Source organism: Bos indicus x Bos taurus, chromosome X (assembly GCF_003369695.1).
Source record: "Bos indicus x Bos taurus breed Angus x Brahman F1 hybrid chromosome X, Bos_hybrid_MaternalHap_v2.0, whole genome shotgun sequence".
NCBI lineage: Eukaryota > Metazoa > Chordata > Mammalia > Artiodactyla > Bovidae > Bos > Bos indicus x Bos taurus.
This window is the reverse complement of record NC_040105.1, coordinates 56,988,741-57,007,665: the sequence shown is the minus strand read 5'-3', so window position 1 is coordinate 57,007,665 and position 18,925 is coordinate 56,988,741. Positions and strand designations below refer to the sequence as shown.

The window sequence follows — 18,925 nt, the reverse complement described above, 5'->3', positions numbered from 1 at the left end:
TGGAGAGCCAAATTCAACCCCTGGTCAGGGAATTAAGATCCAACAAGCTGCTCAGCACTGGGAAAAAAAAAAAAAAACAAAAAACCGCTACTCCAGAGGTAATAGATTTGAGAAAGGAACTGAAAGCTAGTCTTTTAAGCTCACATATGTGACAGACTCAGAAGTCTCCAGCAGAATTGAAAAGCAGGTTACTTCTGGCCATTGAAAAACACAGACTACCCAAGAGGCCCAAATTGACTTGAGCAATGCAACAGCCTTTATTGTTGCAGCAATACTGCTATATATGCCCCATTCCTGGTCAGGGCTACCCCCACACCCCACCCCACGGTCCTTGTCACTGGAATTTTTCGGAGAAGTGGCAGAACTCCTAAGCAGAGCTGGAGGGAGGCAAGTGGGACTGGTGAGTGTTGGGGTCACCTGGGACCAAGGGTTCAATGGGGTCAGGATACCTGAATCCTCTACCCTGATGGGGGCTGAGAACACTTGGATCCTGGGTTCAAAGCTGGGGTAGGGTCTGGAAAAGCCTTGGTTCAGGGTTCAGGATTTGAGAATGCCTTGGTCCCAGACCCCAGCTTTGGGACTGAGCATGGAGGATAGATGGGTCCCAGATTGGGGTTGGGGGTGTGGACCTAGAGTTTGAGGTTGACTATGGTGCTCTGGTCTCCAACTCTCAGTTTTGGGCTGGATGTGTCTCTGGGTCCAAGTTCAGGGCTGGGAAGACTCTGGTTTCCTAAAATGGGAGGTGGGGGTGGGTATGAGGGAATATCCCAGTTTGGGACCTGGGGAAAGGGTTGCAGTTGTCTTTTGAACTGGGTGGGAGGCTCCTATTTTAAGGGTTGGGCAAGGGCTCTGGGTTCGGGCCGGGGTGGGGATGGCATTCTCCACGCCTTTGGGTACAGATCCCAGGCCCCTAGGATCCAGCCTCCTGTTCTTGTCCCAGCGCCTCCAGCAGCAGCCCCATTGGTGTCCGCTTGAGACCAATGCTCTCGATCTTGTTCTCAATCTTGTTCTTGAGGTTGCGCAGGCGCAGTGACGCATGCACCAGGATCACTGTGGGCAATACCGAGAGGAGTGGGGTCAGTGGGATGGGACATCTGCCTTTAGCTAATGGGGGGCCGGAGAAAGGAACTGGAACACCGGCAGACCAATGGAATGGTCGGTAGCCAGGTCGCCTCCGAACCCTGCTAATATGGCGGAATAATACGTTTCACAACAGGGGCGTGGCCAGAAGGGTGCGCAGCAATGGGGACGTGGCCGGCGGAAGGCACTTCATACCAGCAGTGACGCCCAGAAAGGCGGGTAGTAAGAGGGGCGTTCCCAGGGAGGGGCTCAAAGCCAGGGAAGGCGCTTTGTAAGGGAGGGGTGTGGCCTTGCCCGCTGAGTATCCCAGCCCCCTCTCAGCCCAGGAACCGGGGTAGGGCGGGCCTGGCGCCGTTCGCGAGCGCTGGCTGTTTTCCCGGTTATCTCAGGGTAGTGAAGACTCACGAAGCACTGGCCCGGCGATGCTGAGCAGGAAGGTGCCAGCGCCGCCCGCGGCCCAGAGAACGAGGAAGCCGACGGCAAGCACTGCGGCCAGGCAGGCGGCTGGGTGGCTGCGACGGCAGCGGCGCACGGCGGCTCGATTCTCAGCCGCGCACACCAGCATGCCAAGGGCCACCGCCACTACCAGCGCGCTTAGGAGGGTGTGCAGCGGGCGCACGTACCTGTGGGGACAATGGAACTAAGCTAGCCCCCGGGCTGGCGGGGAGAGGGCCTCCCAGACCACCGTCCACCAAAGCCTGGATGGGCCCCAAGAGCTCTGGTTTGTTCCCACCTCTACCCCTGCTCTGGATCCTCCCGCTCGGTAAATACTCCCACCTTCCCAAGAGGTCCACCCTCCAGGTCTTCTAACTTCTGGGAGCCCTGGGCTCCCCGCAGAACCCACTCCAGCTGCACCTCCCCATTCCAAGCCTGACCCCAAACCCACTCTTTGCAAAGGCCCAGCCCTTGCAAATTCCTCTTCCAGTCCTATTTCCATACATTTCCCACTCTCCAAGCCCAGAGTCCTTTCCAGACTTCCTTTCCTTGAAATTCCCCCTCCAGGCTCCCATTTCCTACAGATTCCTCCCTCCATCATTGCTAGAACCCCTTCCAGGCTTTCAGTACCACTCTTAACTTCCAATCCTGACCAAGACCTTCCTCCAGGTTCTCCAACTGTCCCTCGTCTCAGGCCTTCATCCTTGGGTCCTTCCTCATAACTCAAGTTTCCCAACTAGTACCTGCTCCTGGAGCATTCCAATTATAGCCAGGTTCCAAGTCCAGATCCTCCACAAGTCCACTCTTCAACTTGACCAAGTCCAGCCCCTGTCTCTGCAGTAAATTGTTCAAGGCCACCTAAAGCTGGTCCCATCACCCCTCAGGCAGTCATGTCCCAATTTTAGGCCCTCCTTATCTTCAGATCCACACTTAACCCTACCCTCGCAGGACCTATTCCAGCTGCCCCTCCCATCCCAACCTGTCCCTAAACCTTTGCAAAGGCCCAGCCCTCTTCGAGGGCTTCTGTCACCCAGTTCCCCCCTCAGTTCCTCATACTACTGAATTCGCCCTTCAAGGTCTTCATCCCTCTAAAAATCCCGCGGGCCCACCCTCCATGCCAGTGGGCATCCCCGGCCAACCGGCGCCTCCCTCCCTCCCTCACCCGGCCAAAGCGAGACCAAGGCCGAAGCAGATAAGGTAGTTGGTTTGGTAGTAGAGGAGGTTGTTGATGACGCGGTGGCACCATCGCTGCGGGTCGCAAGGATCCGGGGCCACCAGACGCGCGGACCCCAAAACGAAGTCGTCCAAGGCGCGTAGCGGTGGCAGCCGCACCTCCGACATCCTGCCTGTCGATGTAGCTGGACCAGAGAAGCGGTCGGACTACAACACCCGTACCACCCCGCGCCAACACGGGGCACACCGGGAAATGAAGTCTGGACCCTTCAGCCGCTACCCGGAAGACCCAGCGGCTGCGCATGTGCACCGATGCACGTGACCGGAAGTGCGGGCAACAAACCGGAACTGTAGGCTGGCAGGGGCTGCCGGGAAATTAAGTCTGCGCCATGGGGCGAGACATTCCCATCCACCCCCACGCGGGGGCGCCACAGGGCCGGTTGAGGGACATGCTGGCTGTTCTGGCACCCTGTAGCCAGACCTTAAGAACACGCAGAGACTGTCAGAAGGACCTGCGCAAGATGCCACTTCCTTCCCGTCAAGGTCCAAGAGGGTCACACCTTTCAGGAAACTCCTGCAGGGCCTTTTCAGCCTCATCTTCTCTAGGCCCCACTCCCAAGGTCCAGTCATAAATACTATTAAGGGCCTTTTATTATTTATATTCATCACATCAGAGTCTTTTTCTGGGAAGTTTTTTAAAAATCCCCACAGGTTGGATTAGGGCACCCACTCTGGGTCCTTAGCAGTTTTCTTCAGGCTGGGAGCTCCAGGGGGTCCACTGTCTGGGTCCCTGAGTCCCTGGCCTGGCCCTGCAGGCACACAGTCATCAGGAAGTGCTTGGGGCAAAGTGGGCGCCCGCTCCATTAATGCTTCCTGGGTGGCGGCTTCCACAGCACTCCCACCCCTACACGGGCTTTGCAATCTGCCACTGAAGGTCCCTAGCACAACCCACAGGGTGCTTAAAAGTCATCATCATCACAGATGTCAAGGTACACATCAAAAGCCTCTCGGTTGCAGTTTCCATCAGGAGTGAAGACATATTTGTGGAAGGTCCCATCTACACAGATGGCTGGAAGAGAGGGGAGGATTGGAAAAGGTTAGAGGCTGCCAAAGCCACATTCTAATCCTCTCAGGTGTCCCATAGCCTAGGGTCTACCTCCAGGCCTTTGCCCACATCTCTTCTGGGTTGGGAAGATCCCCTGGAGAAGGAAATGGCAACCCACTTCAGTATTCTTGCCTGGAAAATCCCATGGACAGAGGAGCCTGGCAGGCTACAGTCCATGGCGTCGCCAAGAGTCGGACACGACTGAGCGACTTCACTTCACTTCACTGATGATGGAAGTGACCCATCCATTTTTGCTCCCTCAGGCCTCCCATGACCTAAAATTCTTTCAGGTCCAATTTGCAGGCCTCCGCCCATGCAGTACCCCCAATCAAGGGCTATTCCTACTCACCAATGACAGAGTTGACATTCTTGGAAGTATTTCGACCAAAAGCACAGATGCAGGCTGACTCAGCAGGCACGGTGAAGCTTGCCAGGCTCCACTGAGAGTCCACATACTGCCCAATCATAGGCCCCACCTTGCCCACGCGAGCCAGCCTGCAGGCAATACTGGCTAAGCTCAGGTGTGGTATATGTGCAGGGGGATGATGGGGGTAAGGCAGGGTAGGGCAGGAGGTACTCACGCAGAACGGCGGTTCAGGCGGGTATCCTTGAGAGCAAAGATATGGACTGTGCCCTTATCACTGGATGCACACAGGAAGGAGGAATCATGGCTAAAGTTGATGCTGAAAGACAGACCAGCAGTGATGCCCACATGTCATGCTGGGCGTGGGGTCAAGAGCCCACCACCCATGCCCTGTGCTTACCAGTAGAGGGTGGCAGGGTCGGTGCCTCGACGCAGTTCCACCAGTTTCTCCTTGGACTGTGTGTCAAAAAGGCGAATAAGTGTGCCCTTCTGAGAGGCCGAGGCCACTACTGTGCCTGGCTGGTTCAGAGACACACACGCCACATCGCTCTGATGTGCATTGATGGTAAACGGAGCAGAGGAAGTACCAGGCTTTGTGCTTGCCAGGTCCTGTGGTAGAAGGAGCAGTTCAGGCTTAGAGCAGGTAGTAAGGAGGTCAGTGGCCAAGAGTCCACAGGGAGAGCCGGTCCACCTACCCATCCCTGCCCACGGGACAGCTCACCACAAGTTGGAGGCTCCCGCACTTGTGTCCTGGGAACACTAGCAGCTGTTTCTCCAGGCTGGGACAGAGGTCACAGAGCCCTAAGGTGTGAAGGGGGTGGGCTGGTAAAGAAGACGATGGGGCCAGGCAGGGTCTCAGATGGACAGAGCTGGATAAAGGCTGGACTTCAACCTTCTATGATACATGTTACCCACAGAACCCACAGGGGGCTTGTCCTCAACTGTGCTCCCCACCATCAAGGCAGATTCTCTACCTCCCAATGCATTTGTGGCAGTTCCAGGAGGCCCAGGAGTCCCTGGCATACCTGCAAATGTCCTTACTGAGCCTTTTTGCTCTGTGATCTCAGATAGCCAGGGGTGGGACAGGGCCAAGAGTGGAGAGAGAGAACTGGCTAAGGGATGGGAAAATGGATACACTGGGAGTCTCAGCCCATCAGAGCATCTCTATGCAGACTCCCTCCCTGCCTCTTTCCCAGTGCCTTTGTGCATGTCCCTCTTCCCCATCCACTACCTCCTGCCATTACATCTGCATCTCAGGGTCCTCTCACCCTTGGGGTTGTCCCGGGTGTCAAATTCAAACAGCTTTCGGGGATTGTCAGGGAAGGAGTACACATAGATGCGGTTCTTCAGCACGATCACGATTCTGTGGGCATCACACAACACAGGATGGTCATGAGAGAGGGCAGGGTACCCATGCAGGATGAACCCTCTCTCCTGCTGGGGGGACTTCCTACCTCCCCCAACCCCAGTCCACCTCAGGCTCACTTGTCATGGCGCATGCGCACAGCCAGCACTGGCTTGGTGAAGGTGAACTCCAGCACCAGCTTGTCCTTGGAGTCCTTGCCCTCCCGGGCATCGTCCCAGATCAGCACTGCTTGGCAGGTGGGTGTGTTGTCGGGGCCAAAGTGTAGGGTGAGGGGCAGCCCTGGTGACACAAGACCTACCCCTACTCCCCATGGGACCTCAACCACTTGCTTAACCTTTTGCTAGCACCCCATGTGATCCTCACACAGCATGACCACTTGTGATTCCTCAGGAGACAGGTTCTAGAACTGTTATACTCATTTACAGATGAGGAAGCTGAGGCTCGAAGGGGCTGGCTACCTGGCCAAGGACCTCACAACCCATCAGCAACCAAGCAGGGACTCATATCCAGGCCTGGAACTTCCCATCAGTAACCATATCTGCTTCCAGGGTCCCAGTCTATACACCCCCAGAATATTTCTGTGAGGAATCCTAGGGCTTCTCTTGCCATGCCCCAGTGGGATAAACAAAAACCCTTAAAACAAGATGGTGCTTGAGACTCAAAGCAAGAGTGCAATGGGGAGACTGCCCCAAGATTTTAAAACCTATTGATTGTGTGACCTTGGATAAATCACTTAACCTCTTTGGGCCTCAGTTTCTTCATCTGTAAAAACGGGAATAATGATACTTCCTACCACACATAGTTATTATGAGTATTAAATGAGTTAATACATGTAAAGTGGTTAGGACAGCACCAGGATCACAGCAAGCGCTCTATAGGTAAGGACATGTCATACAGGAGGCATTCAACAAGTGTTTGTTAAATGAAGACAAAACACCAAGCTTCTCAAGCAATGAGATCCAGGACTTGTAAGCCTCACTGTGTGACTCTGAGTTACTCTTCATTTGCCAGTGCCTCTGGGAGGCCAGGATTCTAGGGAGTCTGGGCCAAGGGTGGGATGGGATGAGGACACTTACCTGAGATCTCTGAGAACTTGGGGCTGCTACCACCGCCCACCAGGGCCAGCAGGTTGGAGCGGTGCAGCATTTCCACCAGGCCCATGCTGCCCACCTGCTCATGGTCTGGACAAGGACCAGGGTATCAGTACGGATGGGTGCCAATTCCCAACCCATCCCTTCTGCCCATTGCACCTCCCCCACCGACAGCTCACCCAGATGCCCCTTCTCCATCAATGGCTCCACGTTGTAGATGCGCACACCTGTCTCCATAGCACAGCAAAAGCAGCCTGGGGATGGGAGGAATCCGGACTGCCTCAAAGGATGCCCAAGTGGGAAGCTAGGGGCTTAACATCCACCTGTGGCCATTCTCTCCCTCCCCCCGCTCCCAAAAGGGCATAGGCACAAGCCTCTCTCACTCTGGTCTTGGTTGAAACGCAGACTGGTCACACCTCGAAGTGGCTGCTGAGTCATGGTCCAGGATTACTTCCCTGGACATAAATGGGGGTAGGGTTGGGAAGAGTCCTTTGGTCTGTTCTCTGAGTCCTAGAACTCCCATCCTCAACTGATTACTTCCTCCTCCTTCCATTCTGCTACCTAACCCCAGCAGTATTGCAGAGAAGACAAAATCAGGGGAAGAATCCTAGGGTCTCCAGTCTAAGCTCCCAAGACCCCAAGGAGCATGGCCAGGAACATTCCCATCTTCTCACACTTGGTTGACCCCAACTCTGTGTGCCTATCCCGACCTCGACCACCCCTGCCCCACCTCCTTACTCCCTGGCCCTGACTGTTTCTCAGGAAATAATGAGGTAGGGGGTATTTCAGTGATGTCTCCTCTTTACCCCCAGCCAATCCTGACCCTAGTGCCCAACATGGCCTGGAACCACCCCATACCCACTTCTCTTCTTACACCTGGACCTAGCACCTAAGTCTGCCTGTCAATAAATGGGAAAGGGAGCTCAAGCACCCACCTCCTTCTGCACCTCCCCGACCTGGCCCTGAGACCTGCTATAGTTGGTCCACCATTCTGAGGAGCTCTCCTTCCATGTCCTTCTACTCCAACCTATTCTATCACTCCCAAGCTCTCACACCTTCTGTCCTCACAGGCTTCCTGAAATACCTCCAGGATCCCATTCCTACCTCCAGACAACCCCTCTCATGACATGCTAACTTCTGCCTCATCATGGACAACCTGGACCTTCCCCCAGATCCCTGTATGCCCTAAAGACACTAGTTCAGAATTCCCTTATCACCCAGATGCCCCACCCCTGGGACACACCCTTGCAAGTGTTCAGCTATCCCTGACTTTGACATGGGTTGGCTGGGACCTACCCTCAGGAATTTCATACCCCTTAAGATCCCTCTTCCAGACTCCCTATCCTCTCCCCAAGACCCTGCCCCAGGGGACCCTACTGCCTCAAGACCCTTGCCCAGGACACAGACTTTCCAAAACTCCTACCTGGGACTACTCAATCCCCCCAGCAAGATACCTGGCCCAGATTCCCCTAATATTCTTGCCCTAGAGTCCCCATATTCCCTTTAAACACCCATCTTCCCCAAATCTTTGCCCAGGCACACCCTCTTCCCACCCTTCAAATGTCCCCCTCACCTCTCCACACCACCTCCACTGGACTGCCTCCTCCACAACAAAGACCCATTCGTTGGAGATTCCCCCACCCAAGAACCCTGCCCAGGGATTCCTCACACATAGCTCTCCCACCCCTTACGTCCACGACCACCCTCATACTCTTCCCAATGCCAGCACCTACTTAAGATGCTTGTCCTAGATACCTTCCATCAACCAGAACTCCTGCTCAAAAGACCCCTTTGTCTCCTAGACCGCAACCAATTTTGGGACCATGCCCCAGATCCCTGCTCCTGCACTGACCTGACCTCTGTGCGTCCCCGATCCCAGCTCCAGTTCTCGGTGCCGCCCGCGGCCCGGCTTTCTGACCTCCCGAGCCTTGACGCCCTGCTCCGGTGTTTACATCAGGCCTCACTTCCGGGGGAGGGAGCCTGTGACCGGAAATGATTCACCCTGCCCAGAAAACGCGGCCAGTCCTGCTAGCCCAGCTTCTGGGTCATTGGAGCAATGAGAGAGAGCGTGGCATCCTCCCAGGAGGGCGCGGGAAGCAGAGGATGCTCAGCCAAGGCATGATTGTCTGAGGGAACCGCGGACGGATGGGCGAGAGAGAGTCTTTCCCTCGCTGAGCGGAAAAGGGCGAAAATTCTTCAATTCGGTCCAGCTCCGACAGCTAGAGGCGTTATCTTCTGGGCTAATAAGACGTGGACCACCGAGGTGGGGAGAGGGACCGCCCCCGTTAGCAATTTGTAGTTCCCGCACACTCCTAGGGAGGGGCGACCCAAGACCCTTGAGCCTGGGGTGGTCCTGGAAGCCTTCAAAGCTGTCTATCCCAATAGCCAGGGGAAACCAGATTGAGATTCCCCATCCCACCCTCGCTTCGTTTTATTCACAAAGTGAAAAAAATTTTTTTTGATGGCAAGATAAATGTTCTCTGGGGGGGGGGGCAAGAAACCCCAATTATGTACATAGTGGAAATATTTTTTTATTCAACACGTGAGATGTGGACTCACGTGTAGTTTTGAGAAATAATACAGAGAAATTCTATGTACTTAAACACTTCCCCCTAAAGGTAACATATTATCAAACTATAGTAAAATATTACACTCAGAATATTGATATATTTAATATTGATACAATCCACCCATCATTTACTTTTTTTCAAGTATTGGTTTTGTTTTTTTTTTTTAGTTCTCCTTTTTAATTTATTTTATTTTTTAACTTTACAATATTGTATTGGTTTTGCCATATGTCAACGTGAATCCGCCACAGGTATACACGTGTTCCCCATCCTGAACCCTCCTCCCTCCCCGTATCAAGTATTGTTTTTATACTTTCAAAAGTTACTAATATATAATGGACAGTGGTTTAATGTAGCCTTTTTAATTGATTCATGGTATTCCGTGGAATAAATGTCTAATTGTTCAGCTGTTACCCTACTGATTGGAGAAGGAAATGGCAACCCACTGCAGTACTCTTGCCTGGAAAATCCCATGGAAGGAGGAGCCTGGTAGGCTACAGTCCATGGGGTCGCGAAGAGTTGGACACGACTGAGCGACTTCAATTTTTTTTCCCCTACTGATAGCCATCTAGGTTGTTTGATGGACTGTGTTGACAACATCCACAGGCATGTTTACTTGTGAATTTTGACCCCATATACTACTCTATAGCTTCCCTGGGATCCCTGGGTTGGGAAGATCCTCTGGAGGAGGAAATGGCATCCCACTCCAGTACTCTTGCCTGGAAAATCCCATGGATGGAGGGCCCTGGTAGGCTACAGTCCATGGGGTTGCAAAGAGTTGGACATGACTGAGTGACTTCCTTTTCTTTCTTTCTACTACTCTAGGCATCACTCCACTGTTATGCTCCTCCACAAAGCCAATCTTCTGGCTCTCTTCAGTCTCTACTTTCTCACAACCCAGAGCATATTTAACTTTTTTTTTTAATCTGCTGTGCCATCGGCATATTGCAGGATCTTAGTTCCCTGACCAAGGATTGAACCTAGGCACCAGCAGTGAAAGCTTCAAGTCCTAGCCTGTGGGCCATCAGAGACTTCCTAAGGCATATTTGACTTAATTCACTTTGGCTTCTATCTGTCTCCTAGACTCCCTGTCTCTGAGACCTCTCTTAACCAGATTACTGATGATTAACAATCTTCCCAAACCAGCAGTTACTTCTCTACCCCTTCCTGTGACCACTCAGCATATTCCACAGTTTCTTGCCCTCACTCTCTTGGTTTTCTCCTGTAACTCTACTGCTCCCCTTTCATCATTTCCAAACATTGGTGTATGCTTGGCCATGATCCTGGCCCCCTTACTTTTATAGCCAGTATTTTGTCCCTAGGTGACTTCATCTTGTCTCCTAGCCTTAATTATTGCAAATATTTGTAAGATTCAGTAATTTAGGCCTCTGGCCTAGATGTCACCAGAATCATATATGCTATGGCTTGTTGCACATTTTCACATGGATGTCTCATAAGCCATCTCAGATTTAACCCATCCAAACAGATTTCTTGAATCTCTCTAACTCAAACACCCTCCTGTCACCCACATCTCAACCAATGGCACCATTACACCAAGTTTGTCATGCAAGCCAAAGAGCAGATATATCATGCTTGATTCTCCTTTGTCACTGGCAAATTGTGTTGATACCACTGTCAAAATGGTATCACAGATACAACCCCTGGGATTTCCCTGGTTTGTCCAGTGGATAAGAATCCACCTGCCAATGCAGGGTACATGGGTTCTATTTCTGGTCTGGGAAGATTCCACATGCTGCTGAGCAGCTAAGCCTGTGCACCACAACTCCCAAGTGCTGCAACTACTGAAGCCCGTGCACCTGGAACGAGAAAGCCCACACAGCAACGAAGACCCAGCACAGCCAAAAATAAGTAAATAATAAATAAATATAGCAGTGTGTACACGTCAAAAAAACAAAAAGGCCTGGCACATAGGTCGATTGGAAAAACTCATAATTCACAGGGCATGGAATACACAGGAAGGTTGTGGGGAATAAGTAGCCCTGGACTTAGTACCACTCCATACCCAATTAATCATTAAAGGAAGACAATGAAAAATCAAATTGTTTCCTAGTAACTGTATTTCAGTACAAAGATAAAGAAGATTCATAGGAATAATAATAATAAAACCCTAAAAATAAATAAACCTAATAAGGTAAAATTCACAATGTCTGTTACCCACCCCCCCAAAAAATGACTAGGCATAAAAAGAAAGCAGAGGTACATACTACAACATGGAAGAACCTTGAAAAACATATGCTAAGTGAAAAGAGCCAGTCACAAAGGACCATGTGTTGTATGATCTCATTTGTAGATAATGTCCATAATAGGCAAGTGAAATACAAAGTAGATTAGTGGTTGCCTAAGGCTGGTGGGGTGGGGGATATGACTGGGAGAAAAAAAGGCAATGACTGCTAAGGAGTGTTTGGGGTGCTGAAAATGTTCTAAAACTGATTGTAGTGATGGTTGCACAAGCCTGTAAGTATCATTTAAAAAGAACATTTAACTGTACACTTTAAATCGTGTATTCTGCGGTGTGTCAATTATATCTCAATAAGAATGTTATTTTTTTTAAGCAGAAAAACAGGACCCATAATAATCAGTCAATGGAAATTGACCCAGAAAGGACATACATGTTAGAATTAGGAGAGAATAATGCTAAAAAAAAGTTATTAAAAGCTGCACTCCATATGTTAAAAAAAGTTGATCAGAGACATGGAACGTTCACCCAAAGTAAAAAATACACCTGATGGGATTAATGACTAGACACTGCAGAAGAAAAACATTAATGACTTAAAGTCCTAGCAATAGAAACTAAGAAAATGAAAAAGGGAAAAGGAATCTCCAAAAATAAAAAGAGCATATATGAGCTGTAGAACAATTTTGTGTGACCTAATATGCAGGAAATCGAAACCCCAAAGAAGAGCAGAGGGGACAGAAAAAGTATGTAAAGAATAAAGTCCTAAAATTTTCCAAAATTAATTAAAAATATAACCTCATAGATCCAAGAAATTCAATGAACACCAGCAAAAGATGCATGAAAAATACTACACAGAGGCACACTGTAATAAAATTGCCCCAAACCAATGAAGAGAAAATCTTTATTTTTTCTTCAGGTTTAATTGAGATATAACTGACTTACAGCACTATATGTGGACAATTCTGAAAGAGATGGGAATACCAGACCACCTGACCTGACTCTTGAGAAACCTGTATGCAGGTCAGGAAGCAACAGTTAGAACTGGACATGGAACAGACTGGTTCCAAATAGGAAAAGGAGTACGTCAAGGCTGTATATCGTCACCCCACTTATTTAACTTATATGCAGAGTACATCATGAGAAACACTGGGCTGGAAGAAGCACAAGCTAGAATCAAGATTTCCAGGAGAAATATCAATAACCTCAGATATGCAAATGACACCATCCTTATGGCAGAAAGTGAAGAATTAAAGAGCCTCTTGATGAAAGTGAAAGAGGAGTGTGAAAAAGTTGGCTTAAAGCTCAACATTCAGAAAACTAAGATCATGGCATCTGGTCCCATCACTTCATGGCAAATAGATGGGGCAACAGTAGAAACAGTGGCAGACTTTATTTTTCTGAGTTCCAAAATCACTGCAGATGGTGATTGCAGCCATGAAATTAAAAGACGCTTACTCTTTGGAAGAAAAGTTATGACCAACTTAGATAGCAGATTGAAAAGCAGAGACATTACTTTGCCAACAAAGGTCCGTCTAGTCAAGGCTATGGTTTTTCCAGTAGTCATGTATGGATGTGAGAGTTGGACTGTGAAGAAAGCTGAGTGCCGAAGAAATGATGCTTTTGAACTGTGGTGTTGGAGAAGACTCTTGAGAGTCCCTTGGACTGCAAGGAGATCCAACCAGTCCATCCTGAAGGAGATCAGTCCTGGGTGTTCACTGGAAGGACTGATGTTGAAGATGAAACTCCAATACTTTGGCCACCTGATGCTGGGAAAGATTGAGGGCAGGAGGAGAAGGGAACAACAGAGGATGAGATGGTTGGATGGCATCACCAACTCAATGGACATGGGTTTGGGTGGACTCCAGGAGTTGGTGATGGATAGGGAGGCCTGGCATGCTGTGGTTCATGGGGTCACAAAGAGTCGGACATGACTGAGCTACTGAACTGACAGCACTATATAAGTTTGAAGTGTACAGATAATGACTTGATTTACATACACCATGAAATGATTATCACAAGTTTAGTGAACATCCATCATTCCATATAAATATAAAATTAAGGAAATAGAAAAAAATTTTCCCTGTGATCCACTTATAATTTACTTTTATATATAACATACAGCAGTGTTCATTATATTTATCATGTTGTACATTACATCCCTAGTACTTATTTACATATACCTGGAAGTTTGTACCTTTTAAACCATCTTCATCTTATTCCCCCTTTCCCACCCCCATCTCTGAAAAACACAAATTGGATCTCTTTCTATGAGTTTGTTTGTTTGTTTTTGAAGGTGGGGATTGGGGAAGGGGCAGCAAGAAAGACAGTTAGGAGGCTATTTCAGTAAATCAGTGGTTTTTGGTGCCTTATGGCAGAAAGCAAAGAAGAACTAAAGAGCCTCTTGATGAAAGTGAAAGAGGAGAGTAGAAAAGTTGGCTTAAAATTCAACATTCAGAAAACTAAGATCATGGCATCTGGTCCCATCACTTCAAGGCAAATAGATGGGGAAACAATGGAAACAGTGAAAGACTTGATGTTGTTGGGCTCCAAAATCACTGCATATGGTGACTGCAGCCATGAAATTAAAAGATGCCTGCTCCTTGGAAGAAAACCTATGACCACCTAGACAGCATATTAAAAAGCAGAGACATTACTTTGCCAACAAAGGTCTGTTTAGTCAAGGCTATGGTTTTTCCAGTGGTCATATATGGATGTGAGAGTTGGACTATAAAGAAAGCTGAGCGCCAAAGAATTGATGCTTTTACAAAGACATCAAACCAGTCCATCCTAAAGGAAATTAGTCCTGAATATTCATTGGAAGGACTGATGCTGAAGCTGAAACTCCAATACTTTGGCCACCTGATGGGAAGAACTGACTCATTGGAAAAGACCCTGATGCTGGGAAAGATTGAAGGTGGGAGGAGAAGGGGATGACAGAGGATGAGATGGTTGGATGACATCACCAACTTGATGGACATGAGTTTGAGTAAGCTCTGGGATTTGGTGATGGACAGGGAAGCCTGGTGTGCTGCAGTCCATGGGGTCACAAAGAGTTGGACATAACTGAGTGACTGAACTGTCCTTCAACACAAGGTTGACTTTCAACAACCTGCCTGATGCTGTTAAAACTTCTGATAGTAGGAGTACCACTGTGCCCCTTCACCTCCTCACCTTTTTGGAGCAAATAGGACTTAGCATCTTATTTGAATTAAGATGTATTCCTAAGTCTTTAATCCTTTTTAGTTTGCTTTTCAAACCAGCAGTCTGATTATTTACTTACTGCTGTATATTAACAGGACAGTCACCAGAGAATGAAGAATGATGCACATGCCTGTCATGCCAAGTTGTCACAAGGAAGGGCATCAGGATCAAAAAGGACCCACCTGTCATGATTGAGTAATGTCTGGAAAAAATCCAAACTAGGATGAATGCTTAGGCATTCCAGATTTGTGGGAATGAGTTTCAAGTATCTATATCTCAGTCAAAATCTTTCTTAAAACAGAAATCTTGAAATTAAACATGGCTCTGCTCAAACTCAGTTGGGTCAACTTTAATATTAGAATTTCTCCTTGGAACATTTCACCTTCTTTTGTGGATATGACTCAATGAATTAATTTTCTCTTAACACATCCTGGAAAATGGATTGTTTGGCAATTGAGAAATTCGGTTTAGCTCTGATGTTCTGGAAAGTAACATACTAATTCCCTTCATTAACAGCTAATTATTGAACATTTATCCGTTCATTTATCCAATGTATACTGAGTGCCTACAACACACCAGGTACCTGTACTAAGTGTTGGAGAATGGAATAATAAACAGAACAATGTCCTTGGAAGAGAAAGGTGGTGAATAAATGGATGAGTAAACATATATTTATATATAAATTAGAGATAAAATGGATTAGGAGATAGGAAGGGTTGCTACCTTATTTGGGATGATCACAGAAACTTCTGTGATAAGGTGACATTGGAGCAGAAACCTGAGGGATTGAAGTCTGTGGAAGTTTGGGGAAAGAGCATTCTGGGAGAAGAAACAGCAAAGATATCAGTGCAGCCTGAGCAAGTGAGTCACAGAAGTATGTTGTGGGGGCAGAATATGCAGGGCCTCATCACCATTTTAAGTGCTTTGGCTCCTATTCTGAGTGGGATAGGGAGCCATTTGGAGGGTTTGGGGCAGAGAGACATAACCAGACTGGCTTCTGTGTGTGGACCACACAGAAGGCAGGGAGTAAGGGAAGGGGCAGCAAGAAAGACAGTTAGGAGGCTACTTCAGTAAATCACGCAGTGGTTTTTGGTGCCTTTTGGACACTGGGCATTGGAGATGTTTTCTGGAATTATTTTGAAGGTAGAGCTGAAGGACTATGTTGATGGATTAGATACAGGGTGTGTGGATGATAAGAGTTAAGAATGACTCAGAAGGTTTTAGTTAAGCTGAGAGGTGGAGAAGCAGATTAGGAGTTTTGTATTGTTCTTGTGAACTCTGAAATGCTTCTGAAATATCATTTAGAGATGTTAAGTAGGTGATTGGATATGACTAAAGGTCAGGAGTGAGGTACAGGCTGGAGACAACACATTTAGGAGGCATCAGAATATCAAACTCATTTACAGCCAGAGGAAATTACCTAGGAAGTGAAAGTAGGTGAGGTTAGAAGCCTAAGCCCTGGGGCATTTCCAAGGTATAAAAGTCAGTATAATGAGGAGGAACTGGCAAAAGACTGAGTAGGAGCAGCCAGTGTGGCAGGAACAGAACCAAGGAAGGATTTCTGGAAGTCAAGAGCAAAAGCATTTCAAGAAGGGAGTCAAATGTTGCTGAGAGGGAATGATAAGGAGCACTCATGATATGCAGGCACTGGGTGTACAAAGATGAACCAGAATGCCAGGCACATAGTAGGTGTCCATGTACTTTTAATTGTAACAAAATATACATAACAAGGTGCTTCCCTGGGGGCTCAGAAGGTAAAGAATCTGCCTGCAAAGCAGGAAACCCGAGTTCGATCCCTGGTTGGGGAAGATTCCGTGGAGAAGGGAATAGCTGGCTACCCAATCCAGGATTCTTGGCTGGAAAATCTCATGGACAGAGGAGCCTGGTGGGCTACAGTCCATGGGATCAACTGAGCGACTAACACTTTCACTTTTTAATACATAACATAAAATTTACCACCTTAACCATTTTTAAGTATACAGTGCATTAATGTTAAGAATATTTACATTGTTGTGAAACAAATCTTCAGAACTTTTTTATCTTGCAAAACTGAAACTCTAGACTCATTAAACAACATCTCTCCACTCAGCCTCCTGCCCCTCCCCAGTCCCTGGCAACTACCTTTCTACTTTACGTTTCTATGAATTTGACTTCTTTAGATACCTCATATAAGTGGAAACATACAGTATTTGTTTTCTTATGACTGGCTTATTTCACACAACATGATGTTCTCAAGGTTCATTCGTGTTGCAGCATGTGTCAGAATTTTCTTCATTTTAGAGGCTGAATAATATTCTATTGTATGAATATCCCACTTTTTGCTTATCCATTCATTTATTGATGGACACTTGGATTGCTTCCACCTTTTGGCTTTTGTGACTAATGCCGCAATGAACATGGGCATGCAAAGTCTATTTCATACTATGCTTTCAATTATTCTGGATATTTTTCCAGAAGTGGAATTGTTGGATCATATGGTAATTGTTTTTTTTTTTTTTTTAATTTGTGGGGAACTGCCATATATTTTTTTCCATAGCAGCTGCACCATTTTATATTCCTACCAAGAGTGCACAACGGTTCTAATTTTCTCATCTGAACCAACACTTCTTCTCTTTTTTTATAGTAACCATCCTAATGAGTGTGAGGCCCAGAGAATTGTCATTCTGGATCTGTATGGCAGTTCCCTGGAAACCTTCATTTACAGGGCTTGTCTTTATTTGACCTGATACAGAGCTCTCTCTGAGTCACATCTGCTGAGGTGGTGATAACAGCTGGAATCATCAAGAAGTTGACCAAAAAATCATGAAACACTGGATATGAGATGTCCAGAGGGACCTTTGAAAAACTCTGACATATTTCTGGGAATCCAGAAGGCCAAATGCATGTGCAACTGCAGGACTGAAAGCATGCCCAGGAAAGAGCTAAGGAGACTGTATGCTTTCACCTCTGGGTGATTTGTTTTTTATTGGAGTATAGCTGATTTACAATGTGTATTAGTGTCAGGTGTACAGCAAAGTGAGTCAGTTATCCACTCATTTTCAAATTGTTTTCCCATACTTGTTATTACAGAACATTGAGTAGAATTCCATGTGCTGTACAGTAGGTCCTTATTAGTTATCTATTTTACCAGCAAATTTGGAAAACTCAGCAGTGGCCACAGGACTGGAAAAGGTCAGTTTTCATTCCAATCCCAAAGAAAGGCAATGCCAAAGAATGCTCAAACTACCGCACAATTGCACTCATCTTACACGCTAGTAAAGTAATGCTCAACATTCTCCAAGCCAGGCTTCAGCAGTACGTGAACCGTGAACTTCCAGATGTTCCAGCTGGTTTTAGAAAAGGCAGAAGAACCAGAGATCAAATTGCCAACATCTGGGGATCATGGAAGAAGAGAGTTCCAGAAAAACATCTATTTCTGCTTTACTGACTATGCCAAAGCCTGTGACTGTGTGGATCACAATAAACTGTGGAAAATTCTTAAAGAGATGGGAATACCAGACCACCTGACCTAACTCTTAAGAAACCTGTATGCAGGTCAGGAAGCAACAGTTAGAACTGGGCACAGAACAACAGACTGGTTCCAAATAGGAAAAGGAATACGTCAGGGCTGTATATCATCACCCTGCTTATTTAACTTATATGCAGAGTACATCATGAGAAACGCTGGGCTGGAAGAAGCCCAAGCTGGAATCAAGATCACCGGGAGAAATATCAATAACCTCAGATATGCAGATGACACCACCCTTATGGCAGAAAGTGAAGAGGAACTCAAAAGCCTCTTGATGAAATTGAAAGAGGAGAGTGAAAAAGTTGGCTTAAAGCTCAACATTCAGAAAATGAAGATCATGGCATCTGGTCCCATCACTTCATGGGAAATAGATGGGGAAACAGTGGAAACAGTGTCAGACTTTATTTTTTAGGGCTCCAAAATCACTGCAGATGGTGACTGCAGCCATGAAATTAAAAGACGCTTACTCCTTGGAAGGAACGTTATGACCAACCTAGATAGCATATTCAAAAGCAGAGACATTACTGACAACAAAGGTCCGTCTAGTCAAGGCTATGGTTTTTCCAGTGGTCATGTATGGATGTGAGAGTTGGACTGTGAAGAAAGCTGAGCGCCAAAGAATTGATGCTTTTGAACTGTGGTGTTGGAGAAGACTCTTGAGAGTCCCTTAGACTGCAAGGAGATCCAACCAGTCCATCCTAAAGGAGTTCAGTCCTGGGTGTTCTTTGGAAGGACTGATGCTAAAGCTGAAACTCCAGTACTTTGGCCACCTCATGCGAAGAGTTGACTCATTGGAAAAGACTCTGATGCTGGGAGGGATTGGGGGCAGGAGGAGAAG

At 47.5% G+C, this 18,925-nt stretch overlaps 2 protein-coding genes across 4 annotated transcripts; both read right to left on the bottom strand.

Annotated features, from left to right (window-relative positions):
- Positions 1-233: 233 nt before the first annotated feature.
- On the bottom strand, positions 234-2,962 carry PRAF2 (PRA1 domain family member 2). The gene is made up of 3 exons (XM_027533823.1): positions 2,678-2,962; positions 1,486-1,703; positions 234-1,050 (listed from the first exon to the last, which is right to left on the bottom strand). Exons 1-3 carry the CDS (start codon positions 2,854-2,856, stop codon positions 911-913), a joined length of 537 nt encoding a protein of 178 aa, XP_027389624.1. The 5' UTR covers positions 2,857-2,962; the 3' UTR covers positions 234-910.
- Positions 2,963-3,321: 359 nt separating this feature from the next.
- On the bottom strand, positions 3,322-8,594 carry WDR45 (WD repeat domain 45). 3 transcript variants are annotated; one of them, XR_003509634.1, is made up of 11 exons: positions 8,467-8,594; positions 6,998-7,069; positions 6,794-6,868; positions 6,600-6,704; positions 5,643-5,748; positions 5,426-5,520; positions 4,879-4,958; positions 4,558-4,766; positions 4,375-4,476; positions 4,143-4,304; positions 3,322-3,757 (listed from the first exon to the last, which is right to left on the bottom strand). XR_003509634.1 is itself a non-coding variant. In XM_027533820.1 (11 exons), the coding sequence occupies exons 2-11, from the start codon at positions 7,050-7,052 to the stop codon at positions 3,648-3,650; spliced, it is 1,083 nt and encodes a 360-aa protein (XP_027389621.1). In that variant the 5' UTR covers positions 7,053-7,069; positions 8,467-8,592; the 3' UTR covers positions 3,322-3,647. The 3 variants fall into 3 exon arrangements, 2 of the variants coding, with proteins under 2 accessions (XP_027389621.1, XP_027389623.1); XM_027533820.1 differs by having other exon boundaries at positions 4,143-4,288; positions 8,467-8,592; XM_027533822.1 differs by lacking the exon at positions 4,143-4,304.
- Between the last annotated feature and the right edge of the window lie 10,331 nt (positions 8,595-18,925).

Excerpts from the sequence above, each read along its gene's own strand:
- PRAF2 (XM_027533823.1), bottom strand. The coding sequence starts at position 2,856 with ATGTCGGAGGTGCGGCTGCCACCGCTACGCGCCTTGGACGACTTCGTT. Across the intron at positions 1,704-2,677 it reads CTTGGTCTCGCTTTGGCCGG|GTACGTGCGCCCGCTGCACA; the intron begins GTGAGGGAGGGA and ends TTGTCCCCACAG. Across the intron at positions 1,051-1,485 it reads CATCGCCGGGCCAGTGCTTC|TGATCCTGGTGCATGCGTCA; the intron begins GTGAGTCTTCAC and ends TATTGCCCACAG.
- WDR45 (XM_027533820.1), bottom strand. The coding sequence starts at position 7,052 with ATGACTCAGCAGCCACTTCGAGGTGTGACCAGTCTGCGTTTCAACCAA. Across the intron at positions 5,521-5,642 it reads GTGCGCATGCGCCATGACAA|AATCGTGATCGTGCTGAAGA; the intron begins GTGAGCCTGAGG and ends TGATGCCCACAG. Across the intron at positions 4,959-5,425 it reads CACCCGGGACAACCCCAAGG|GGCTCTGTGACCTCTGTCCC; the intron begins GTGAGAGGACCC and ends TTCACACCTTAG.